The following is a 27500-nucleotide window of genomic DNA, read 5'->3' as shown; positions in this document are numbered from 1 at the left end:
CTGGTCGTTTGGTATACTACTGACTGAGCTGGTGACTAAGGGCAGAGTACCATACCCAGGTGAGGATGAGAGCTGCACAGACAGGAGCTCAGCAGATATGTGTGTTTACTTTACATGGCAGGCATCTTTTTCCTTTTTCTTTATTATTTGTTGTTTTAGTTCCCCACTGTCTAGAATACATTGGTCCCAAAGAACATGAATGGAGTGCTGTCAAATTTTCCTCACGGGAATAATTCATTCATCTTTGCTTCAGGATTATTCCGACATGCTGTTTCTAATTCAGAAGCTTTTAATATCATTTTCTCACACAGGCAGATCAGAATAGTTCGGCATATAGATGATATGAGTCAACGCAGATGTCTAATGACTTAACAGTACATGGGAAAGTACCCCATTACCCACCCCATCATCTGCCTCCTCGCGTCTGCCCCCTGCTGTCTCTGAGCAGTACTGCAGCAGGACTGGTGTTGACATGGTTTGACTGGCACTGATTACAGTGTGTGCCATATGGCAGACTTAACCACCATCTCTTGTAGAGGGCCATCTGGCTCCTATGGCCGTCTTGGTTTCAGTGCAAACCATTCAGTCTAATTAATTCACCACAGAGACTGAACCCCCTCCTTCCCCTTCTCAAAACTGTTTTATGACTCACTGGACATTTGTGGCTCTTGTCCCGTGGTCTTTTTGAGGAGCTCTATTTCTATTCCCTTGCTTGATAGCATGGAAGCAGCAGTAGGAGGCAGGTATACCAAGCATCTGCATGGGAACGCATCATCTTATTCTATCTTAGTCTATGTATATATAGATACCTACACACACTCACATATATGACAGGCATGTCATTAGAGCTGAGGATTTCAGACCCAAGACATAAATCACGCTAACACCTCGACATCTGCCATACCACCGCCACCGTATCACGGTCTCAGCAGTTGCTGCGGGCCTTTCCTCTCTCTGAGTGTGAGATAATCTGATCCCCACTCTCCCACAGAGAGATGGGGGGGGGCTGAAGGAACAGAGGAGGGGAGGATGCGGCTATGACCACGACCACTGACTCGGTGTCATAACCTCTTTTAGCTGCAGTTAAGCTCCCCATGGAGCTGTTTCTGCGCCGTGTCACAGGGTTCAGGATCACTGTCTTCCTGTCTTGGGAAGGAATCCACGACTCTGGTGCTCCAACGCGGCAGGAAGAGGCCAGAGGATGATGCAGTACTGTTTGGGTTTTGTTTGAAATTACTGCAGTTGATGAGTGAAGAGACTGGCAATCTTTAGATATAAACAGTCATCTCTGTCATTTACAAACACTCACCAAGTACATGGATGTTACCTATGGAAATTCGCTCTGCTAGAACACTGGGACATTTTACGTTCTGATCACATTTTATTTCTAGAACACTAACAATGTTTTTGCCCTCTATATGTTTTAACCACATATTGTCAACAAGTCTTACAGGAAATAATGACCCAACTTTCACAAAGGATTTCTTTTTCTCCTTTGACACAAGGGTTTGCGTGGGCATACTCTCCTTCTGTAAACTGCATGATGCAAACATTTTCTGCTGCCTCAGGCTGCACACTGGGTTGTTTCCTTAATTAAAACTTTTACCATTTCCTTTTTCACCACAAAACTTTGGTAAAATCCAGAACAAATAAGTATGACGTCCGACAGAGTGACGTTGACATGATTATGTTAAATCAAAAGAAATTCATGGTTTGTTGGTCTTTTGTGAGGTTAGCTTTTCATTTAAGTTGCATTTTGTCAACTTTCAAAATCCCTGCAGTTCATTTACATCATATTTTGTGGTTTTTGTTTTTTGTTTTTCTTCTTTTTAGGTATGGTTAATCGAGAGGTACTTGAGCAGGTAGAAAGAGGGTACCGCATGCCCTGTCCCCAGGGCTGCCCCGAGTCTCTTCATGAGATGATGAGGCAGTGCTGGAAGAAGGAGCCAGATGAGAGACCCACATTCGAGTACATCCAGTCCTTTTTGGAAGACTACTTCACAGCCACAGAGCCACAGTACCAGCCAGGGGACAACCTCTAGTCTGGGGTATCTGGGGGCGAACTCTGGCACTACAGAAGGGTACATCAGCTGAGATCAAAACTTGGGACGACAGAGAAGTTCAACGAGGCGGCGAAGGCCTCGCTGAAGCTGCAGAGAAAGAGGTTTTCCAAACTAGTCCACAACCACACTGGCATACTTGCACATGCAAGACAAAGTGTTTTCTGAAGTAGAGGTTTGTCCCTTGTATTTACCTGGGGACCAAATATTCGGGGAAGTGTCCAAGTGTGCAGATTGATGCTGGTACGTTAAGCTCTGGGAACCCTGCTAATCAGAATAATCCATATGGACTGGCCACAACACTGTGATCAATAAGAGAGGGATTTCCTCCTAATTTCAAATCTACTTGCAGATGCACAGTTTTTTACTTTTTTAAATGATAAATTTCCCTTATCTGCTCCAATTCCCCCTTTTTGTTTTATTTTATTTTACAAACACATTTCTTTGATATTGGAGTCAAGATCTTTTATATGTACATGAGTTTGGTTTGAATATGTAGGTTGATGAGTATGTTTTTTTTTTTTCTAAGTGACCAACAACTGTGGTTGAATTGCGGAGTATGTGCCGTGACTGTAAAGCTTTGATGGAGAAGGGCGAAGTGAAGTATATGAAACAAGGTGAACTGTGTGGATGTAAGAATGTACTGAGAGATCGAACCAGATGTACATACAGTATGTGCAAAAAAAAAAAAAGTATTTTTAGCAGGTGTGATCAGGTGGACGAATGAGAATATGAAAGTGATTTGCATGATTCTTTTTAACACAGTCACTTGAATGGGAAATCACATCAGTTTATTACGCTTGTATTTTTTTTTTTTTTTTCATTTAAATTGGGGACTTGAAATCATAAAGAGGTATTTTGATATTTTACAGGTGTAAGACAGTTTAACATTTTATAAATGTTTTGAAATGGACACTTCAGCTGTGAAACTTAATCTGAAGTTAGCGTCTTGTCTTTTCTTTGTTGCACAACTCTGCTGTAAATGGACTCTTAACATAGTTCTCTTTATATCGCACACATCTACACAGTCAAACGTCGCAGCAGATGAGTCATCCCATTTTTTTGATGGTACGGGGAACTGTTGGATCTACTCGGTTCACATCACCATGTAAATCATACATGCAGCTGTAGGATTTGTTCTTCTTCTTCTCAGTAAAATCTCACCAACCCATGACTAAACACCAGTGTCCTTAGTTCTGTGTCTGCTGGAGGGAAAGTTATATCCAAAGCCAACAACTACGCAAAACAAATCTCTTCATTTGTAAATGCGACTATGCAAAGCCATCCAGTGATGTTTACCGCAACGTCTCGATTGGTGTTTGCAGTGTGTGGAGCTTTCTTTATGGTTTTATAATTTCAATTCCCAGTGATGGAGAGGTGATTGGTGGATCACCTCTGGAACAAAGTAACTAGACGCAGACAAGGATAAACACCTTGCACACACTGTGGTCCAGACAGGGCTTGAGTGCTTTTTACAGAGATTGAGAATACAAAAGTCCCTTAACACGTTTTTAGAAGTTCTTCCACTGTGTGTGATGAGAGATTTGAGAAGATAGAATTCAGCAAGAAAGCTCAAGAATTGGACAAAGATGTGAACATTTTTTTTGTCTTTTCTTTCTGTGCGTCACTCACGAGAACCTAATATCTGATTGTTCCTAAAGACGGGGACTTGAACTAGCGGGGAGATAATAATGACATTACTGAGAATGGTAACTAATATGATTTTGTACAGAAAAAATAAAAGATTTACTCAAAGGTTTCCTTCAGCTGTTTTGTTTTCTTGGCAAAACACAGTGATTTTGACATTTTTAATGGAGTCACGCTTTCTTTGGGTTGTATTGGTTTTTATTTACACCATTTGAGAACAGGTAAGAAGTACTTTGCCTTCTTTTTACATTCAATAAACAGTAGTAAATAGCAGCATTCAGTTGTAATGTATTTACATTTCAACAAGATTATGCCTACTACACAGGAACACAATCTAGTTCTGTTCACAGAGAACGTGCTGGTAAAAGCTCACAACAGCAGTAGCACTGTACTTTTACTCATCCTCATACCTGAAAAGACAGAAAATGTATTTATGTCAGAAATTTCAAGCACACTTTTGCCTTAAGCTCAGTATGTCATGATAACATGCCTTTTAAAAAAGAAAAAGAAAATCTGTAGAAGGACAAAAGTGACGGTGACACCTTTTCTTACTGACATTGAGTTCTTTGGAGTCAGTGGATTAAACGTCTCACCTGATCATCTCCTTGTACTTGTCCAGAGCCTCCTGGGCCACATACTGGATGAAGGCAGGGTCCTGCAGGGCCAGCTCCCCGGGAACAGAGAGGGTGAGTGGAGGAGAGTTCAGGATGTTCACCTCCACCTTGGTGTCAGTGACGGACACGTTCTGTTCATCGTGGCTCTTTGGTGCCACCTGGAGAGCGGGGGAAGTATTGTCAGATTTTATCCAGCCCATCAGTATGACTGGCTTATGTTTGTGTATTTTTTAAGTATTTATATTAGTCATTAAAATGTACAGTAAGCATTAAACCTAAGTTGTCAGCATGTTAATATGAGCCAAAGCAGGGAAGTTGTTTTGATTTGTGTATTTGTGTTTTTGTCTTGAGCATTGCTCTTCAGTTTGAAGTAGGTATGCCTTAGTTAAATATAAGGTTAGCTAAGTGATGTCCAGTTTGTGAATGTACCATTTTATATTTAGGTCAATTGGAATCAGACTCTGAAGGCCGTCGCAGACGTTACCAGGCCACTGTCAATCTAGTGTGATCACAGTTTTTCAGTGTTAAGACCTCAATAAAAAATGATTTAGATGTGTGTGTCTTCAAGAAAATAAGTATTCTGTTCATTCTGTACTTGTCATAACCACTGATACTGTGTCCTTTCGTTCCTCCTGCTCACCATGGTGACGCGGAAGATATTTTCAGGAGCGCTGCTGTTGCTCACAGCCTGAGCCACCCAGCTGAATTCAGCAGCCATGTTACTGAGCCAGCTGACTGTTTCATCAGTGTGCCGCTGGACAATGGACAGGATCTCGTCGTACTGCTCCTTGGACACGTCCATCAGCTGGGAGACCTCATCCAGCTCCACGTGCAGCTCACGGACACTGGGGCACTCTGGAAACAGTGGAGAAGATGGGTAAGGTGAGATGTGTGAAGGTATCAGCTGAAATGATCAGGAGGGTGAGGGTGAGGGTGAGGGTGAGGGTGAGGGTGGTGGTGGTGCTTCACCTGTGAGCAGGGCTCCCTGGCAGACCTCACACTGGCTCTGCAGCTGCCAGCACTCTGAGGTCTGTTTGCGAAGGTCTCTGCACAACTTGCGGTTCTGCAGGAAACGGGGGAAACTTTCCCTCCCTACACCACAGAGAAAAAGTTTAGGTGCAATTTCAAGATAACAAATGTTAAAACCTGTGCCACTGACACTAAAGAATTTTCAGCTTTTTGTTCCATCCAATCATATCAACCACTGAAATTCACACATATAGCAAAAGATAGCAGTCATTTTAGTATTTTTCTGACATATTTGTGCCCCTCTACCTCTCTTCTTCTCTTCCTCCACTGCAGCATGGAGGTCATCAAACACCTGGGTCACCACGGCTCCAAATTCCTCCACCACACTCTTGCCAAAGTCAAAGAAGGAGTCCAGCACATCCTCCAGGCCCATGCCCTGCAGGAAGCCAGAGTCCCGTCCTGGGTAGTAGGGATCAGAGGTGCTCTCCTCCATCAGGACGTTGGTGTCGTTCAGGAAGGCTCTCTGGAGGACTTTGTCGAGCCTGCTGCTCATCCTGGACACCAGGGCGACGCTGCGGTTCACCACTGAGCCCACCTTGCTGATCAGGCGGTTGAAGGAGTCCTCGATGCCGACCACCTCTGCATCTGTGTTTTCGGGGGCCTGGTTCACCAGGATGTCCCCCGTGTCCATGCGAGGTTCACGGGGGCCAAAACGCCTGGACACTCGGCGGAAGAAATTCTCCACCTACAATATGAAAGCGATGGGTTTGTTTTACTGTTTTCCAAGAGTGTGGCTCCTAACCTGGGAGTTGCAAGATAATTACCAGGCGGTCACACTGTGGCACATCTGCTGGTTTTACATTTAGATGTCATTAATTTTTCTCCTGTCACTTATTTCCAGATGTATTTTAGTCACTGACAGCTGTTCCTTTTTCTTTCTTTTCCTGTGTGTTAATGTCAAATGTGACTGAAATAAACACCTCAGTCAACAGAGAGAGGGTAGCTCAGACTGAAGGAAGGGATTTGATTCCAAACAAGGTAAGTTTTCAACTCTTCAGTAACACTCTTATAGGAGGTTGGAGGTCAGAGTAAGAATGGCTGAGGTTGCCACTGCAGTTTTCATACCTTGGCGTGGAAAGTTGCAAATCCCCTGCGGCACGTGGAGGTGTAGAAAGTTTTACACGCATCCTCCAGGCAGGGTCTGCACGCCTCCCACTCAGACTGCAGGGAGTCTTTACACTGCTCCTCTGCCTCCTCCAGCTTCTCTGTCACCTCCTTAGCCAGCTGGGCTGCCCCCTGGTGGCAGAAGGAGGAACATGTCATGTATTTTCCACCTTGTTTTTTCTTTCTGTCTGTTTAAGGAAAGGTTAGTGCCACTCTTACCCTCTTCTTGTCACTGCTGTGTCTCAGAGATTTCATGAGGTGCTCGTGTTTCTGCTCGTTCCTCCACATCACCTCCCTCATCTCCTTCACCCCATACAGAGCTCTCCTCACCTCCTCATCCACGAGTTTCTCACCATCCACAGACAACCCTGGGAGAGAAACGGAGAGGACAACCAGGGTGAGATGTTTTCTTTATAAACTCTTACATAACCACAGTTTTCACAGGCAAAGGAAATGCAGCAAAAGTTGTAGACTCAACAACAAATTCATAAATGATTTCAGTGTGATTTTATGGCACTGAACAAAATAAAGAAACATCTAAACCTAGTTCAATAACACAGCTTTTAAACAAACTATTATATGACACTGTGCTTACTGTAGTGTCTACTGCAGTGTCTGCTGTTTGCTCTGTGTTGGTATTGATTGCAAGGGAACTAAGATCAAGACAAATTTGGATTCTTCTGTGCCAACTCACGTTCCAAGGTGTCCTCTGAGATGTCTTTGGGTTGGTCCTCAGGAGCAGAATTGAGGACGCCCAGTGTCACCACCAGAACCACCAGACTGAGCAGGAGCTTCATTGTTGAGGTCAGTCTCAGTGTTTGATGGGGGCAAAGAGAAATTTGGTCTGAAATGACACGACAAGCGCAACAAAGGTCGTGTGTCTGCATACACGCACATGTACACATACATGAACTCATGTTCGCATTAAGAAACTAAAACAACAGGTGCTGTCTAATCTGATCCAGAAAGATAATAGGATTTGAGCTTAAGGATGATTAAACATCAACAATACTGTACGTGGTCATAAGTAGGTCTGCCACTTGGTGGTGCTACACATCTGATCTGATGTCAGACATACCTTGGACCGGGGACAGTTGATTTTTAGTTGGTTTAACAAAGATGTGTTCCAGCAAACCTTTAATAGTGCGCGCGGAGTAAACCCAGAGTGACAGAAAAACTATATGATCAACAGATTCCAGCATTTACCTACAGATTACTTTTACTCAATTTGTGACAAAGTTGTAGTCTTGAATGTTGTTGTTATGTTTTTGTTTTTAACACTTCAACTGTCCACACTGCATGATTTGAATTCCACAAATACTGTGAAAGACGTCTCACGACCTGCTTCTGTGTGCTCTTTTATTCACTATGTTTAATGAGGACAATTTTACCCTTGTTTTTTTTCTCTTTAAGTATTAATAGTTGAGCAGTAGGGTGTGAGGCATCTAATAAGATACATCACAGGCTCCACCTCAGCTTCAAAACTTGGCAAGCTGTGTTTATGTCTGGGCCCTCTGCTGCGTCGGGAGGTTTCTGCGCCATCAGCTCACTAAAACTCGCACACATGAAACCTTGAGAAGATCCTGAAATCAATTTTATTTACTTTGCTATTTTGTTAACCAATTACCACCTGAGGCGATGCCCCAGTTCAGCCACAGAGGGTTGCACAAGTTGGCATCCAGCAGGGATTTACAGTAAATGGGGATGTACTCATTTTACTTATTTTGTTATGGGTTTAAGTTGCTTAGACAATCAGCTCTATTATATCCCGCTCACAACACGTTTAGGCTGGGATTAATAACAGTGCTAAAATAATGAAGAAGCTGAATCTTATTGTCTTAATGTATATAACCTATACACAAATGCTAAATTATGAATTTGAGATAAGTTTAAGCACAAATTGAGAAAACCACAATCTTCTAATGGATGTTATTATAACACAAATCAAACTGATCATTGTAAAGATGCAAGCAAACACAATGTGTGATTTCTATGTTAAGAAATCATTTGCAACTTTAATTTATCTGTTATTTCCTGAGGGGCAAATGTGTATTAAAAGTGCATCATCATGTAAAGAAATATTCAAATACACACATATGAAAAGCAAAGGTGTAACAGATATTTAAAAAAAAAAAAATCTCTCAAAGTAACCATGACAACAAAGAAACTTACCAGCAGAGTGAAGCTGCGTCTCCACCGGCAGGAATAAACAAAGAGCTCTGTGTGGACAGTAGTCATGAAGTTATCTTGACCAGGTCTATTTGTGCTCTTTCCACACGAGCTTCATCCTATTACTGTCTTTACTTGATGTTGATGCCCCTTAATCCAGCATTTGACGCGCTGCCAGAGAGGTGTGCGTTTGCATAAGAGGTTGCTTAGTCATATAAGAAATACTCTTCACACCTCGGAAAAAAGGATTAATTTGACATGTGGTGACAGGGGTGACGGCGTATGTCACTCAAGACTTGTCCAGAAGCCAAATATCTGTCAGAGACACAGTTGAGATCAGACACATAATCATTAGTTTGAGAAACAAAAAGGTTCAACTGTACACAAGAGGATTGATATGGCACCATATTGACCTTCATATGAACTGCAGGAAGGGGTTTTTCTTGTGGCAAAACAGTCACTATTTCTACCAAAAAATTATTTTAAACACATACACATACATTAAACATTAATTTAAAGACATAATTTATTTAAGAAAAATAAAATATTGATTAAACCTGGTAAAACAGAAGTGTATGTGCAACATGTTTTGGAATTGTTCATTATATAGCACCGTGTTAAATGAATGTGTCTATAAGCCATGGTGGGATGGGTGCTGAGTGCGCTGACATCACCACCTAAATTATCCCTCAGTGGGAAATCCTTAATGCAACACACCCACACAAGGCTAAACCCTATCATGCACAGAAGCAGTGACATCACACTGAGCTCTACTTGAACTTAGCGTATCGTCTCTGGTATTTGATATGTTTGTGGATTTTGTCAGGATGTGGGATTATTACAATGTATTTTGCAGTAGCTCTCCTATACGAGGAGATAAGAAGAGATGACATGATCAGAGAAGATTGTTTTTGCTGAGCCTGAGCCATGTGCCGATCTCACAAGAGCCCTTACTGCTGCAGAGCGGCATCGTTTGAACACAAAGCTACAGCAAATATGCAACTGATTCATATTCATATGTGTAAAACCAAGTGATGGGTAACTTCAGTCTGTCTTATTAAGATTACCACCAGCTATTCTTAGACTCTATAGCCAGATGTGAATCTAGATATTTTTAGTAAAGGGCAAACATTCCTCTCAGCAGGAGGCTGTTTAGTGTCTCCACTACCTGATGGAATGTGAGGGACCCGGGGTGAAAGGGTACCTCTGTCCCCATCTCCTCACCGGTGCCCCATCTCCCTCAAAAATGTGCCCTCTTTGCATGCTGTGACCCAGAAAATAGGGTCCTCAGTGGATAATAATCAAAACCAGCCAGCGCTTCAGCCTGGTCTGCATCCTCGCTGACACCTTCAGCACCTGGTTCCTATAACACTGCAGGGAGAAACTTTCTCCCCGTGTTCTCCCATGGTTTCCTAAACGTAAAACAGTTGACAATAAAAAGGTTTGAGGCTACGGCGCATTCAAGCACTCAAAATGTAAGTCGCAGAAATACTCTACACAGGCTGAAATGATGTCTTATTTTTTTTCCACATTATCTGATGGTCAACCATCTCTCCATGTTGAGTTTTAAAGGGCTTTCTAAGGCAGTACCATGTAACCAGCTCATGATGTGGTCTTGTGTTAAGTTTTGTGGTGCTGATCAAAGAGTCCTGGTCTGAAGAGATACACAGGTGCAAGGGATAAACTGCTTCAGAGGAGTGAGATGTAATGGATGGAGCAGTTAAACGCTGCTCTGAGAGCTGTGTTGAGTTTTGTTTGAGGGAGCAGGAGTGGTGTGTATAATGTGTTATTGTTGCTCATTCAACAACAACAACAAAAAAAGCTCAAGAGGGAATCTGTAGCACATATGGCCTCAGTCTAAAATACAATAATGAGCTTGCAACAACAGTGAGAAATTGAAGCACCAATTAAAATGAGTAAGGCTTATTAGAGAGACAATTTGTGAATTGCATGATGGGTAGGTTGCCTCTCAGTGAACTGCATGGGTGGCTTACAGCAGATGTTAAAAATAAATGAACTTGGGACTTTGTGTAAGTGTCTTCTGTGGGCACATCTATGATTTCCTCTTTCGTTAACTGACACTTTGTGATCACTGCAACATTTCAGTAGTCTACACATTCATTTACACTTTCTCTGCAACCACACAGCTTTTCTAACCCACCCGACTCAACCAATACTTTCAAAATAAAAATTAAATCTGCAAAGGAGGGAACAAAATTTAACTTTATAGGCACTACTGTTGGCATTCAGTCACAATTAATTCTGCATCAATGAAACGGTTTTGATTTTAGTGAAAGAAAATCTAATTGCAAAACACAACACATGACTGCTTTTATTTTGACATCCACAAACTCCCATGTTGTACAAGTAGCTGGAACCTGTTGATAGAGAAGCCTCTGAACTGCTGGTTTGCTGTTCAGTGCCATACTAGACAAGTCTAAACAGTGTGATGCGACACAGCTGTAACTGGTGTTCATTCAGTGTTATTCTGTGCAATAATTACGCACACACACGTGCACACGCACACACACACACACACTGAGAAAACCAGGGGTGCAGACGGTGTGCTCAGATGTGGAACACGTGGTTTCTCGGAGCAGCCCTACGGGTGCACCACTTCCTCTCAAGTTAGGATTCCTTCACTTTTTTTTTTTTTGAGTTTGTCCGGTCACTGCCGCGGGTCCCGTCACACTGCGGAGCTGGGCTAGGATACACCCTCACCTCAGCATCTCTGCAAACTGCCACATCAATAAGAAGAGCGCTTCTTTTCTCCTTGACTTTGTAACTCCTACTTGCATTCCCCGCTTTGAACAAAGTTCATTCCTCCCTCTGCTGCAGCATCTGAGACGCAGCATTGACGTTACCTGCGCTGAAGGAGGTCGTCTCCAGCCGTGAGAGCGGTGGATGGGGCTTTGAAACTTTTTTTTTAAATTATTATTATTACTCTACAACAGAGGATAGAGGGATACTCGCAGATCCAAGTTGCTGTGCTTCTGTGGCGCTCAACGGGAGATTTTGGGCAAATGCCATTGCGATGCTGTGGATGTGACTTCAAACAACAGTTTCACAACGGTAGAGTCTGGTAAACCACAATGAAAGGTAGGCTCATTTAGAGGCATTAAAAGGCAGAAAGTATGTGAAACGCGTTCGACAGTGTCACTGCATGGTGACAATTTGATCTATTTTCTGCTCGTACAACTTTTCCTCTCGCTCTTTCTTTGTCACCTTCCTGCGCTCTTTCTCTCTCTCTCTCTCTGGGACGTGAGGAATGCGTGGGCTACAACTCGCGTCTGACATCTGGTTTCAATTAAGGGACTGTGTTTGGGATTGTTTTGCATCTGGCCGCTCCTGCACATCAAACACTAACCTACACTCAGAGGACTATTCTGAGCAGAGCCAAAACAGGAGGGCAACTCCACCAACTTAGTCTTAGGCACTTATATTGTATTAGTAATAAAATATGAAAGTATTCCTGTGTTGAAATTGATTTCGTCTTTATTTTGTGCTGTTAGACACATTTGTTTTGGCTTAAAGGAATCAAAAGTTCTGAAGGAAACAATGAGTCAGACTTTAATGCCGCTGCCTACATGAACAGCTTTATTGTGGTGTAACTCCGTGCGCACTCAGATGCGCGCACGCGTCCCGGACCCCTAAATCCACTGACTTGCTGCTTTTCAGCCCGCTGTGATGAAACACAACAGAACAAAAAGTGCATGAGTAATGGTGGTCACGGCTCATGATTTAAAATAAAGGCTTTTATTGGGCTTGTGCGGTTGCCCAGATTTGATTCTCATGCGGTGACCCGATGTTTTGGACGTCGCTGGATTTACATTGTGCGTGTCATTCTCACCCACAGTCAAAGCTCTCACTTGAAGGATCAACAACACTCTGGTCCCTAGTTCCACAGAATAAACACTACATGACTTCTGCCACCTTGTGGCTCATCTTAGAACACTAATCTTCTGCTCTCACACTAAACTTGTGTTTTAGGTGGCATGGCCCACTTCCTGTTGCTACTGTAATTACAGTGAGAGGCAATGGGACTTAACAGAGCACTATTATGTTCGCGATTTACTTCATTGGAGCTGTGCATAGAGTCTTGATGCAGGAGATGCTATTTATAGAGGACTGTAGGAGCTTGTTTGTTTTGATTTATGGAGTATCTGATTTATTTATTTTATTGATCTGCTTTATTTAGAAAGTGTTTCCCTCTTCAATTCTTTGTTGAGTTTAATAAGATTATGGCAGCACTTTAGACACTTTGGGTTTGTTTACCTGGTGGAGGGCAGGTAGGAGCAGTCCGCACCTGCGAGTGTCTATTGTGTTTTCTTTATAAGAGCAAGAGAGGCAGGCAATGAGGCGATGGTTTCTTTGTTATTTGTACAGATAAACCACATGTAAAAGCTGTTGAGCTTTAAGGTTCATTGTTGATCCTGGAAATAGTAGCTTGACAAAAATAAACCTCATCTCAAGGTCCACTTACTTGTATTTTCTGGAACTTTAAACCTTTATCAGTGGATGGACTTTGCTCACCCACTAATGAAGGCCATGAGATTTGAAGCTCCCTCTCTATGGACAGCAGGTTTCTTTTGCCTATCATTCATGTGGTGCTTCAGTGGCTTTCTCATGTTGTTTGTTTGATTTTGATTATGGAAAAAGAGCCACAACAAGGACCAACACTAACACCTTACAGGATGCAGGAAAGCACAATAGTCTGTGGTGAATTTCATGAAGATACTGATGTATTTTGCTAATCAGTCAATCACAGGGAGCACTTCTTTGGCGATTTGCAGCTCAAAATATGGCTAGGTCAAAGCTGGTTACATTACAAAAGGAAAGCTTTTTGAAGGGGCTCAATGACTAGATATCAGTGTGACTTGAAGACTAACTGTATGTTGAAGTATAGTCCTTAATCAAGAAGTACGTGTAACCTAAATGTCTAAAAACAAACCCAGTTTTAACCAAGATGCTAAAATATCTTTTGACCTGCAAATCAGCGCTTCCTTGGAACTATTCCTGTGACATTTAGCAATCCCTCTTAAGTATCATGGCCCCAAACAACAAGGCTCATCCCAAAATCCAAATTACCCTGAGTTTGACTCACATATCTGTTTTCAGAGCCACTCAGTTTTCAGCCCTTTGGGTAAAATGTGATGAAGTCCATTTTCCCTGAATGGCTCTTGAAAAGCCAAACATACTTACAGTCACATTACTGTTGTAATGAGTCACAATCATGTATCCTGGACAAACCAACGGGAAGCAGGGTATTGGGGGTATTGGGAAAGACACATTCCTGAAGTCAAATGTGGCTTCGGTTTTTGTTTTTATTTTTGTTGTTTTTTTAAAGCTTGTTCTTGTCACCTCTTGACTCATCTTCTGTCATGAGATGTCTGCTGATGTACTGTCTGCTGACTCACTGATGTTTATTATAGTTTTAAGCTCCAGGAACAATATTTTCTGAAAGTTCCCAGACAGAGAGATAAGCAAAACACTGCTAAAAAGACAATGTCCCAGCAGCCATCAACTGTCTGTAATACACTGTCTCAGCTAGAAGAACTTCTTCTGTACTTCTCTGATGGGCAGCCATTGCTGTCACACTGCCACACCTCACAGCTTTTTAGCATTATAGATAAGATGAGATTTTCTTTCTCTGGAGATCTTTGGGACATGTAGCGTTTCTTTATTTGTACTGGCCGTGGATGATGATGCAGAAAAAGGCTTTGAAGTTGGCAAAGTACTTTCCCACAGACATAAAGGCTGCTTGAAAGGAGACAAGACTCAGGGCCCGTCAGGCCATGGGAGATGGGACTAATCCCACAAAGTCAAAGAAAAAGAGCTGAGCTAAACTAAGTGAGACTGGGGGGGGGGGGTTGTTTCTTTTGTTTGTTTAATATTAACCACTGCACAAAGAATAGCTTCAGTAACACAGGGATGAAACAAATGTTGTTTTATTGTGACCATGTAAGAACAATTGATACTTCTGAAACCATACAACCAGTAGGTTTGGGCTGGATTGTGAAAGTTCATTCTTGATCTTAGAAACAGAAACAGCTTTTTACAGGAGCTTTCAACAGCATGCCACAGTCTTCATTTTAGGATAAGATTTTCTGAATTTGCAGAAAACTGAGCAAACTATCTGCTGATGAGAGCTTTGGAAAAAAACTTGTAAATGGACCTTGACTTCAGATTTCTTTTAGAAATTATTTAGATTATTTAGATGCTCAGATACTTATGTAATAATATGAGTCAATTTCCCAGTCTCTTTTTACTCTTTAACTTAATTTTGTAGTTGATTATATCTTTAATTCACAATTAATTCATTTATTTCCTTGTTTTCCCTCTAGACGACTTTGCTGATGAAGAGGAGGTGCAGTCCTTTGGTTATAAGAGGTTTGGTAAGTATTGAGGGACTTCTTGACTTCCAAGAACCTCACTGGTTCATATCCCTTGACACATCTATCCAAATTATTGTATAAAGAACATTTTCTTAAATACAGTATTTTCCTTGGCTGTAACCCAAATACATTAATCCCCAAGGTTAAGAGGAGGCCACACCTCATTTCCCAGAAACAAACTTAGTTTTGGCTGCTGCCTCCATTTTTATTTTTGTTATAACAGCGGTGGGGTACAGTGGAAAGAAAAAACCACAGCATCCTGGGTGTTCCTGACCAGTCGGCTGACTTTGCAACCTTATCAGCATCTCAGTGTACTTTTTTTTTCTCTTGGCACAAAACTACACAAGATAACTTGGTCTGAAACCAAATAAAATTAGTCTCCAAATGGCTCTGCTCATTTCCTTTTCTTCTAATATCCTGAGTATATCAGGTTCCCAGAAATTGTAAGAACCACAGCAGCACAGACAGGTTCCAGACAGGTTCATAGTCTCACCCCTGCATCAGGCAATACCCATCAGGCCAGATGTTGGTAACTCCTCAGCTGAGTCAAGGAAATTCAGAACTGTTACATTAACACATTCCTTGAGTTTAAGCAGATCTCCTGGCTCAAACCACAGTCATTTCCACCAAGCAAAATAGCAAAATATGCAAAATCTACTTGCCTGAGTTGTATTTGGTCTCAAAGGTCTAGTGATTCAAACAAACTGTGACACTTTATCTTAACTTATCAGGCTGTTGAATAGTCTCTGGTTTTCTTACTTTTTCTAGAGTCAAAATTAAAACAAGTGTTAATCTAGTATTCAGTACCAACTTTTGATACTCGCCAAGTCTAGGCTTATTTTGCATATTATAGCTCAATAACACTTAAGTTTGACTCAGATCAGCTGATTTTGACTCAGTTGTGACTGAATCCGTTGTTACAGTTTCAGTTCTTTTATCCTACCGGAGCTTTATGATATAAAAATGCTTTTAACTTCTAAATCATTTGATATTGTAATAGTCAGATTTGGTTGTTTGTCTTTGGAGGTTAGAACCTACAGTGTTAAGTCAGGGTGGTTGTTAAAAACACTGCAGCCATCAGTCAGTCATCAAATTTGATGCCCTGTATGGCTCCTGTGTGCACCCAGGTGACCTGGCACTTGGTCATTTCATAAGTGTTAATTATAAAACTATAGGCCTGCAGAGCTCACTGCAGCAGCATACTTTACATTAAAGCGGATTACGCTTGATCTGCTGAAGGTTGAATAACAAGTTTTGTAACTTCTGAAAGGCCATGTTTTACCCTCTGTATCTGTCTCATTCACATGCAGCAACAAATGTCATTTATTTATATGAATACCTTGTCCCCTAGACTGCGTGGACACCATTAACTGCTGCTCACATTTCTCTCTTTGTGAGCATCGCTGTGAAGAACCATAACTTCACTGTGATGAATTAGTGTCTCCTGATAACTTTCTTCTGCTTCTGTCAAAGAAAAAAGATCAAGTTTCAACACTCTGGGTTGAAATGGTCACGGCGGTCCCTCTGATTTAAGAGGTGTTTTAGAGTATGTGTGTCATCTCAGCACTCAGCGGCCATATGTCAGGAAGTGTAAAGGGTGCAGTGGGAGTCCACATTGTATGTCATCACGATCAGTTTACGCATGTGCACGTCTTACTGCCTATCACCTAAATGTGTGCGTGTTGATTCATCATGCTTTGTAAAAGTTGAATCCAGAAAAAAACATATATTGATTATACTAAAAAAACCCGCTCAACATCTGGCTACTAAGCAGCTGTACCAGAACAGAGAAGGTTTACATACACAATAGAGCACCGAAAATCAATTCTGTTAGTATCAAATACTCACAACCTGTGGGTTTGAAACATGTCAAAACATTTCAAAATGTGCACAGAAATTTCTTTAACTTCCCCTGCAGCAAAATTCACATCTCCACCACTGATTGTGAGAGTGTGGAATAACTGTGGAGAAGTGGTTTGTGCTGTGGGAGTGGTTGAAGACTTTTCTGTGCTCATTCTGCCAAGGATCTGGGTTGCCATTGGCATCCATTATATTTGCTGTCCTCCAACTGCAGGTGTGAAAAGAGAGTATTTGATACCGGAGTATTCCTTTATAATACTTGGATTTTCTGGTAATGGTCTACATGAAGGGATGGGGTTACCTGCCTTGATTTTCCAAAGATTTTAACCAAAGTTCTTTCCAGCAGAACAACATCATGTAAAAGTAATGACAAGCGATTAGTGACAGGTTAAAAGGCTGCTTGTTATAGATTCTTTTGAAGTGAACTGGAGGATTCTTGTTAATGAAAATTCCTCATTTGGTGTTTAGATGATGGTTGTGATGAGCACTGTCTTAACAGTCTTCCATAGGTGTTTAGTTGGGTTGAGATCAGGTGACTGTGTGCCATAATATATGTATATGTATATCATATCACTGTCATACTCATCGGTGGACACCCATCCAGATGTATGGAGGCATCTGCTTTTGTTGCTTCTCCACTAATTTATTCAGGTTTTTCCTTTCAAAGAAATAGTTTGACAAACACACATTCGCATAAAGACTGGAAGCAGAGATACTCAGGTATTGATTGTGATATTGATTCTGGTATTGATCTTCTCATCTCTTCATTAGAAAAAAAGCGAGCATGCTTTACAAGATGTCAAACTGCTGATTTAGTTTCTCTGCGACGCATACTTGTGTACTGCCTGAGAGGTATGTTGTCCTACTTCTCACATGTCTTTGTCTGCGGAGAGAAATTAGGTTCATGAGTCACTTTGACATCTGCTTTCCACAAGAGGTCTATTATCCCACTGAGAGTGGGTCCAAACCTGAGAAGTTGCTGAGCCGCTTCCTTTGTCCATAGTGGAAGTTTATTCAGTGCAAGCCTATATACTCAGAGAGAGAGCGAGAGGTGGTGAGGGAGCAGGCATTGTAGGCCTTCAGGGTCCATGACTGGGCTGTGCTGTGTCAGCAATGTGCCAAGGAGAGAGAGGGAAGAGGGGGATGGAAAAAGAGAAAAGTCTCAAGTGGAGATGACTTTACAAACATTTCATTATTTATTTCTAGTTCACAACTGTTTTCTTTATCATAGTGTTCCTCATTGCTGCTTCTATTAAACTGATTTTATTTTTTGTCTGATTCCAGGGAGAAACATTTGTCAACAGTTTTATTTTCAGCTGAGGAGTCGCATTCCTTGCCCGACTTATTTTAGGAGCAAAACAGCAAGTGGTTTTAATTTACGGGGACTTTATTACCAGAAAAGAATGTTTTCAGAATGCCTGCCTCTTACTTACAACCCCCTCCAGGCTGTGCATGCATGCAGTGCGTGTTCTGTTGTCCTAATGAAAGATTACTCGCTCGTGTTTTCAATAAAGAGCGGAGTGAGTTGTAGGAGGAGAGAGGGTGAAAACTTTGAGGGATTACAAAGTTAACAGGGGCAACAAAAGGGGAGACAAAGACAGATAAAACAACACAGAACACCGCTGAGGTGACTGGTTGTTGATCTTATTCCAGACCTGCGAGGTTTAAAGGGGACGTCTATGACTGGTCAGAGGGATGGTGGGTCAATCCTGGATTGACCAATGGACAGACAGGCGGGAATGCATCCCAGAAGACGCACAAATCACTGTATCCCAGCAGGGGCCAGGAGGATTTCTGCTCAGAGCGTTAGTGGTGGGACAGACAGGCGTCCCTGCACTGAAGAGCAGTTTTTTGTCTAAGTTTTGACTTAATGCTGTTGATAATGACTCAAATCCAGACAGTGATAACAAAAGAAGTCTGGGGCAGCATCAGTGGAGGAATGTGTTCACATCAGCAGAACATGAGACTGATCATAAAATTAAAATAAAATACAATAATGACTGGGGAACAGTATTTCAGTTTTGTTTTTCAGTCTTTTATTAGATCCTTAGTTGTCAAAGAGCAGAGCTGTTTTTTAGCCCAGTATCCCTCAGTTTTATACAGGAGACAGAGCAGATGGGACGTTACACGGAGTTACGTGTGCTAGGAGCAGCATGAACGCACTGCATATCTGTGTATGCAGATAGTGAGAGTGTATGTGGTTGTGTATGATTGGACGGCATATAGAACATGTGACTATAAAGAGACTTCTGAGCCTGCTTTAACTACTTCAAGGCTCCATTTGTTATCAAGCTTGAAGATCAAAATGTGCTCCAGCTGCCTTGACTTCCATCGTATCTGGCGAGCAGGGGAATATTAAACACACACAGTAAAGACATTGCACCACAGTTACTATAGATTTAGCTCCTATTAACTCAATATGTCAATGTAAACGGATTAGATATGAAGCGCGACAGCTTTAGAGTTGCAGAGGAGCTTCTGTCAGTAAGTGGTTTTTATATATAACCATCGATGTTTTGACCGAAATAGGCCTAACCACCTCATCAAACTCCTTCACGCCACTCCTCACTAAGTGTCCCAAGGGGATAGCATTGGGCAACGCTAACGACGCGGCTGCAACCAACTGTCATCTGATAGGCCGTCTTCTCTCACATAATGAATGTTTGTTGAGTCCTCTGTTCGCAGCAGGTTTTGGCTCAGTCACAAAAAGAACACACACAGTATTGGATGTGTCTGATTCCATTTTCTGTCAGCGGCCTCCGACAGGCTGCATGAAGAAGTTCTGCATATGGCTCTGCTGCATCAGTATTACATATAATGGATGACTTTTGGCTCAAGAGACGGCCAACATCAACCTTGCTGCTTCCTCTCTTTGAAAAACAGCAGAAAACTAGAATGAAAAATGTGTATTTTTCTTTGTTCTGCTGTGAGTCACAGTGCTTCTCTTCGATCAAACCTTCAGACCTGGCTGTGGAGCGTCGGCCGCTCTGGCTCTGATTACGTTGGCTCCAAAAAGTGTTTTTCTTGTTTATGCTTTAGTACTTTATCATTATTAGTAGTATTTTTGGAGGTATTGAAAAATGTCTGCATGTTGTGCAAAGAAGACAGCCGTGTAAAGTTTTTCCATTCAGTCAGCTCTCAAGTGTTTCAGTGACCGTTTCAAGTCAGACATGTGTTTGTGTATTCACATCTGTACATCTGCTGCAAAAGAAACACTCGGTCTGTGTGAACATACTTTATGTTTGCAGGATTAACTGCACAGTGTTCAGTAGTTTGCTGCAGCAGGTCAATGTTGGTTCACCCACTTTGCACAAAAAAGACTTTGTCTCTTACCTCTTTAAATATCGAGTCATGTATGTAGTTTTGAGATTTCTATAGATTTCTGACATGAATCCAATCCAATGGCGGTGAATGGAATTTCATTTGTTGAGCTTAAAGCATTAAAGAATCACTGTTGAAATACATCAGCATCTTGTCTTTCCAGATAAATGTGTTCACAAATGACAAACAGCATGCAGGAGTGTTTGCTCTGACACTGTGAGACTTTCTGGTGTGCCAGATGTTTTAATTGTTACCTACTGTCACCACTGTCGGTCTGTGGATTAACAACAGTAATGGGGACACTGTTAAACTAATACTCTGACTGAATTGCCCTTTTTTTTATCACTTCATTCTTCAGTTTGACATTGTGACATTTTGATTTCATTTTCAGTTGACACGGAAGTAGCAACATTTGCCATGTAAATAGAAATATGTAGATTTAAAAGATACTGTTTCTGTTCTCTGATTCACTGTCAATCACATCGTAGCTTGTTGCCATCTTTGCAGCCTTGTCTCCGGCATCCCTTATTCTTAAGATTCTGATTTCCTTAGTTGTTCCAACAGAGGAAATAGCTGTCAGTGAGCGCGACAACAGACCTATCTGACTGACTGCAAAATCAGATGTGGAGGCAGCAATTCAAAGGTCTTAAACCAAGCTTGTTATTCAATACCTGAGTATTGTTCAGTTTCCTTCATTTTCCTGCGTAGCACTGAAATCTCGGAGTTGATTCATAGATAACATCAGAAATAAGTGAAATATGCTTTTTTGTCATTTGAATATGGTATTTATTGATATAAAGTTTGTTTAATAATACATTATATAACTTCTGTTAGTTTCAACACGGACCACAGTGAAATGAAACTACAATGGTCTGAGCAGGCGGTTAGATACCATCTTCTCTGTGGTCAGCATCTCTCCCCAGTAACAGAGCCAGACTGGGCTGGACGGCTGGTCGAATCCACACTGTGTGGTTTTATTGGCTCGACTGGGTGATGAGGCTTGAAAGTGCCGTGCGGTGATGGGATGGAGTGAAGCACAGACTCAGGCTGATGAACATCGGGCTGGGTGATGATTGTTGTTGATTCAGTATCTTAAGTGCTTCCACGGCGGGCCACCCGGCAGGCGTGACCACACAAAAACCCCACTGCACAGATGGTCTGTGGAGCTGACTCCAGCGTTAAACTCGGCACCCGAGCAGCGGTTTGGGGCTCACAAGAGTGTGGAATGAAATATTCTAAAACCCGCATGACAAAATCCGACTTTGGGTTCGTGTTGTTGTGGTGAGGTTCAGATTAGAAAGAGCCAAGCCTGTTGATATTTAGATGTCCTAGTTAGTTTCAATGTGGGAGCCATTATGAATAAAATTCTCCAGAATAATAAGGTTGAAGATTTGTTAAGAACTGTTTGATAGAACACACTTACATAATCCACATTTCACATAGTGCTGCACATTTTTCCTGGTAACAGGAACATTAGTTGGACAAAAATGGGTTTCTTGAGAAATAATGAGCTCAGAGATGCAGCTCATTGCTTCATGGAGGTCTCGTTCCAAGAACACAACATCCTGTCAGTTCTCACTTTACTATACCCTCTTGTACACTTTGCCTAACCCTGTAAATGATTTCAACCAGTGCCAGAAACTGTTTTATATCTGAGGTGGGTTTTGTCATTGAAGTGGCCGCGGCTTGTGCCATGTCATTGTTGGCAGACTGCACCATTGACCAGTGCTCTCTTTGTATTACTGCTGTTTTGTGACTGTCGATATGTTCATTTAGTTTTTCTCTCCTTAATGTTGATCTTTCATTGGTGATACATTGTTTCTTCCTGGCATGACAGACAGAAATAATTTTACAGCTCCAGGTTGTACATGGAAGCTGGCGTTGCACCGGTGGCGCCTCACTTGAAAAACCTGTGTATAATACTGTAAAGCACAACACAAACACCTCTGCTTCCACTGCCTGTGTAAATGTGTTTAGTTTAATTCTGCCACTTCAGTAATGGTTAAGTTGTGTTTATGGTATCTCGTGTTTTCTGATTTTAATCAGCTGAATTTGTTGTCCAGCATTTTGTTTTTTCGAATTTCACTATTGCTTTTAGAACAAACCTCACAGGCCAACGGTCGAAGTCAGCCTTTACTGAGAGTGGGTTTAGCTTGCTGCATAGCTGGGCACCTACACACACAGTCAGGGCAGAAGAACATGCATTGTGCATTCGAACAAGTCACAAGTCAAAGCCGAGACAATAGATGCTCATGTGGCGTGACTGACATGGTGAAAGTGAGGATCACTGACCAACCCCCTCTTCTTCGTCTCTCTGAGGGTCACATGGTCCTGTTTTAGTTGAATGACCTCATTCCAAAATCCCAACAACAGTGGAACATGAGTAGGAGGAACCAGGGGGTCTCTTGTTCTCCACTCGGGCCAATAAACTTTAGTTTATGGCTTCCATGTTTTTCTAAATTTCTGCATGTGAACGGTGGTAATCGAGAAATGTCTGTTTTAACTGAGCACTTTTTTATTGTAAATGTGCTTTTTAGTTGGAGATATTCTGTTCCAGATGCACATGGGCTGAAAATGCAAGGCAATGCAAAATGCCATACACACTGAATTAGTCGAAAGTGCATAGGAGTAAGAACTGCTTGGAAATGAATGTGTAACTTTTTCTCGATCTTGATTTACCATTTTCTTTCTTAGCCCCTTAAGAGCAAGAGCTGTATGATTTTACAGCAATGTCGGACCACTGTTTGCATTCACTTGTGTGGTAATAAATTATCAGGGTGGACTGAATATCCTAGACCATGTTTAGGGGAGCCATGGCATCTTTATGTTTAGTGTGGTCCCTTCTCAACACAAGAAAACATTAAATTGTTCTCCAAGTCATGGTTGGTTTGGGCTGATTTTTAGAGCACTGGGCTTTATAGCAGGAATTTGTGTTTGTTTGAAGTGACAAGTGATGATGAGAGAAGTTTAATTGTGGAGCTGAAGCACATTATCATAGGTTAACAAGTGCTAAGTGTGTGTGTATAAGTGGACTTACATGCTCCTGCTTTAAAAACATTCCTTTTTAATATTGTACATGCAGGTGCTATTTGAGTTGTATTTTACAGCCTTTCCTGGGAATATTAATTCTCAGTACAATAATAATAATAATAATAATAACGATAATAATAACATTAATTCCTGTGTGCCAACACCACCTCTGCTTGCTGGCTCACAGTAGACTTACGTCACAGTCAGTAGTTTTTATTTCTTGCCCTGAAACTTGCCCCAGCAGATGTGACTCCTCCTCTCCTAATGACACCATGCACTATCAGACCAGGACAATTTCAGTCTTTAATGGAAACTGCTGACTGGAACCCAAAGACTTTTTTGATATCTAATCCTGCCTCACTAAGTATCACCAATACAGTGGCCCAGCTCTGTTTATGAGGCACACTTGTGTGCTTAAAAGTCTGTCTCTTGGGATTACGATATATGAACCATTTGTCATACATGGTCTGTCTTCCTCTAACCCAGCACAGATGTGATGACAAAACCAGCTCTAATTAACTTAACATGTTCACTGCTTCATTGGACCCGAATCTCCTTTTTTTAATTGGCCATCAAACTGTTTTCTCTACCAATTAGGCTATTTGTGCCTGCTCAGCTAAGAAGAAATGCACCATAAACATTTCCCTCAACACTGTGCTCTGCTCCTCTGAAGGATACCATTTTTCCCAGTTTGTAGAGTTATGTCAACGGATATACCATTTTTCATTGTTTACAAGTTCACAACCTCCATAAAACTTGGATTTGTCCATAAGCACAGGTACTTCATGGACTTAACAGTTATATAAACTGAAGAGAAATCTTTGAATGTTAACGGTAGTTATAAGCAGCAGGTGGTGATTGGCAAGATTGCAGTGGATTTTGAGTGGTTTAACCCTATAAAGGAGTTATTATTTATTTATGTATTAATTTGTTTGCTTGAATTAATATACATTATTTCTATATCAAGTATAGATATGTAATTTTCCAAAAGCTAACAGTAGTTCATGTAGAAAAGTACAGTTTAAAGCAATATATATGTGTGTGTGTGTGTGTGTGTGTGTGTGTGTGTGTGTGTGTGTGTGTGTGTGTGTGTGTATGTGTAATGAGGGCATCTCTTCCTGTTCAGACATGCAGCCATCCATATGTTATTTACCTTAATGTACAGAACTCTGGCAGTAAACCGCTGATCCCGTTACTTATCATGAGAAGGAAGTGAGCACCACTGAGAAGGTTTCTTATAAAAACACCCAAAATAGCCTTCTGCCAACTTTGCCCCCTTTTCTTATGATGCTTGGCGTGAAGGGATGATGTATCAAATGTTTTCATGCGTCCTTTGATTTGGCTCCACTGTAACAAGGTCCAGATGTTCAAGAGGACCAGGGCCCAATTTAAAGTGTCATAAACCTGTTCGCAGAGAGTGAAAAAAAATAACACAGGCATGCTAGGCTAGCTCAGCAATTCATGCAGCCTAATGTCTCAGTAATTTGTCTCAGTGGTAACTTCCCCGGTTGGAGAGTGTTTACTTGTTAACATTCCAGTTGGCGACTGTTAATAGTGGGGTAGCTATAAGGGCCAGAGGGGGACACCACGACCCCAGTACACCGTCTTAGCCCACTTAAAGGTTCAACATTGTCTCAAGAATGAAGTCTGTAGCACCACTCCACAGTTCTTCAAATCCAGTATAAATACATCAGTCTTTTCTGTTAACATTACAGTAGCGTGGAGTAGAGAACAACATTTATCTATTAAGTCACTTGATTTACCTAAATTCAAGTTTAGAACATGGACACATCTACTGACAGGAAATAACAAAACTAAACTCTGGAGTGCCCTGTCCAAAGCAATGAACTCCCTAGCCATGCTAGCGTCATTGTTCCAGAGTGTGTTTAGATTGTCAACCACTTTGCTGCAGACTGAAATATCTCAACAACTATTGGATGGATTATAATTAAATTCTGCACAAACATTTATGGTCACCACAGGCATGTTTGCATTATTTTTATGACGATATTAGCATGTTGATGTTAGCATTTAGCTCAAGGCGCGGTGGTGATTACCTCTCTCCTTATTTATGCTTTTTTTCATGTAAAATACTGAATACTGTCACCTCTTCACACCTCCTAACATCCTCCAAATTATACAAATTCATGAAGGAAAAACCACACTTTGGTTGAATAGCTCAAAAGCCAAGAAGGAAATAACCTGTGATGAGGCATCACAAGTAGACATTGCATCATTTTAAGGGGTCACAAGCCAAAACATTTGCCCATCTACTACTCTATAGGATGCTGAAATTCCACTGAAACAAAATGTGAACTGGTTGTAGTGTAGTGTGGACTGTGTGTACCATGAGAATTTCTTTGAATGGGTCCCTCCATTGGAAATCGTATGCTTAACCATGACAGCAATACATTACGTGTCTTACCCACTAAATGACACATTTATTGAACCTCTTCATTCAAGTGGGTTGCTATAATGAAGCAAATTAACTACATTACATAACTACAATTTGTCTTAGGAAAGTATAATACAGTATCACTGAAACTATCCTCCGTAGAATTTTTGTTTTATGTAGCTACATTTTTGTGTGTCTACTTGTGTGTGATTTGCTTCAGTATAAGGCTGGTTGTGGAAATTATAAACCGTAACCATTAGATGTAATTGTAGTTTGGACAGTTTGTAGACAGATACCACACAGTAATATAACCACAAAATACATGTGTTCCCACTGGAAATGTGAGACAAAAATGCAGCATTTGGCAGAATTTTAATCTGACAGGCTTCATCCAGGTGGAGAGGCATGGCCTATCTGTGTGACTACTGCTTTTTGGCTTGTGACCATATTCAGCCTTCGTATAACGCAAAATGGAAACCTGTGAAGTGAAAGGATTCCTGTGGTAGTTACTGTATATAACACAGTATTAACACTCTGCACAAAGGGTCTTCACACAAAAAGCCTCTGGTCTGTAAAGGCTTTCTTTGTGTTGCCATGGAAATTTCCACTGCCAGCCAGGAGTGAGACGGGGCATGCAGGCACGTCTAATGGCAGGTACATGGAATAAGGGAATAAGTGTTGAGATTTTTTTTTCTTTGACTGAGTCAGAGTCCAAATGAAATACAGCTGTTTTGCAGACACCACAGTGGACGGCCCCCATCTTTCTCTCTTCTCTCTATTTTCTCTCTCCCTTTCTCTTTCTACTTCTAGTGAGTCTGTGCAAGTTCTCATTCGTCCAGGTCATAGTTATCTCTTTCTCAGATTAAATCGAAGGCAACTGGACTTGTATTTGTCTGTGGAAGACGTTTCGCCTCCGCACTAGTCTTACCAAGAAAGTGGAGTAGGACCCAGGTATTTAACCTCTTGTGGGTGGGTCCACCAAGGTACCTGTGAAAGTACTGGTTTCACCTGACCATTGTTGTGGTCTCATGTGGACGACCGTCGTTAGGGTCAGGTGACCCTGTTGTTATCCCGTGTGAACGACAGTCGTTAGGGTCAGGTGACCCTGTTGTTATCCCGTGTGAACGACAGTCGTTAGGGTCAGGTGAGCCCCTGGTGGATGACGATCGTTGAGAGTCGTCTGAGGTTATGTTGTTGACTCTCCTGGGTACCGATGAAAGGGCGACATTGTAGATGGGGGATAGATGGTTTCGCAGACCCCCTCCCCTGTTTAGCGATGGCCTCTCCACTTTTACATAGATGGCTTCCTTGACTCCCCTTTCAAACCATCTGTCCTCCCTGTCCAAGATTTCGACATTGCTGTCTTCAAAGGAGTGTGCCTTTTCCTTTAGGTGGGAGTAGACAGCTGAGACACGGCCTGAAGAGTTTGCCCTTCTGTGTTGGGCCATACGTTTGTTTAACGGTTGCTTTGTTTCCCCGATATATAGGTCATTGCACTCCTCACTGCATTTGACCGCATATATCAGGTTGCTTTTTTGATTGTTTGGTGTTTTGTCTTTGGGATGTACCAGTTTCTGCCTGAGCGTGTTACTGGGTTTGAAACATACAGGGATTTGATGTTTGTTAAAAATCCTCTTGAGTTTCTCTGAGACCCCAGACACGTATGGAATGACGATGTTTCTGCGTTTATCTTTCATTTTCTCAGCATCCTCCGTGTTGGTATTCTTCCTGGAGCGTGTTGTTGTTTTGCCAAAAGTCCAACTCGGATAGCCACAAGTTTTCAGAGCTCCCTTTAGATGTTTATGTTCTTCTGCTCGGGCCCGAGTGGAGGTTGGTATGTTGTCAGCCCTGTGTTGCAGGGTTCTGATCACACCCA

The 27500-nt window shown here is 41.7% G+C and overlaps 3 protein-coding genes across 3 annotated transcripts in view; 2 read left to right on the top strand and 1 right to left on the bottom strand.

Moving 5' to 3' along the window:
• Positions 1–3819, top strand: part of LOC111653171 (tyrosine-protein kinase yes) — a gene marked incomplete at its 5' end in the record, with an annotated part of 14593 nt that extends 10774 nt beyond the window's left edge. Inside the window, 2 exons of the mRNA XM_023403649.1 lie at positions 1–59; positions 1834–3819. The exon at positions 1–59 is cut by the window's left edge and continues 73 nt beyond it. Of these exons, the coding sequence (XP_023259417.1) occupies positions 1–59; positions 1834–2042 (268 nt within the window). The remainder of the gene's footprint in view (positions 60–1833) is intronic.
• A 67-nt stretch (positions 3820–3886) lies between these two features.
• clul1 (clusterin-like 1 (retinal)) lies at positions 3887–8723 on the bottom strand. The gene is made up of 9 exons (XM_023403644.2): positions 8627–8723; positions 7149–7298; positions 6674–6822; positions 6416–6586; positions 5597–6035; positions 5291–5413; positions 4962–5176; positions 4301–4479; positions 3887–4117 (listed from the first exon to the last, which is right to left on the bottom strand). The coding sequence occupies exons 2-9, from the start codon at positions 7249–7251 to the stop codon at positions 4102–4104; spliced, it is 1395 nt and encodes a 464-aa protein (XP_023259412.1). The 5' UTR covers positions 7252–7298; positions 8627–8723; the 3' UTR covers positions 3887–4101.
• Positions 8724–11248: 2525 nt separating this feature from the next.
• Positions 11249–27500, top strand: part of colec12 (collectin sub-family member 12) — a 29814-nt gene continuing 13562 nt past the window's right edge. The window contains exons 1-2 of the mRNA XM_023403655.2: positions 11249–11722; positions 14968–15018. Coding sequence (XP_023259423.1) covers positions 11716–11722; positions 14968–15018 — 58 coding nt within the window. The 5' untranslated portion in view covers positions 11249–11715. The remainder of the gene's footprint in view (positions 11723–14967; positions 15019–27500) is intronic.

This window comes from Seriola lalandi, unplaced genomic scaffold, assembly GCF_002814215.2.
Source record: "Seriola lalandi dorsalis isolate HSWRI2012SDOR001 ecotype SW California unplaced genomic scaffold, Sedor1 jcf7180002054168, whole genome shotgun sequence".
In the NCBI taxonomy this organism is placed as follows: domain Eukaryota; kingdom Metazoa; phylum Chordata; class Actinopteri; order Carangiformes; family Carangidae; genus Seriola; species Seriola lalandi.
This window is presented reverse-complemented; position numbering and strand designations above follow the sequence as displayed.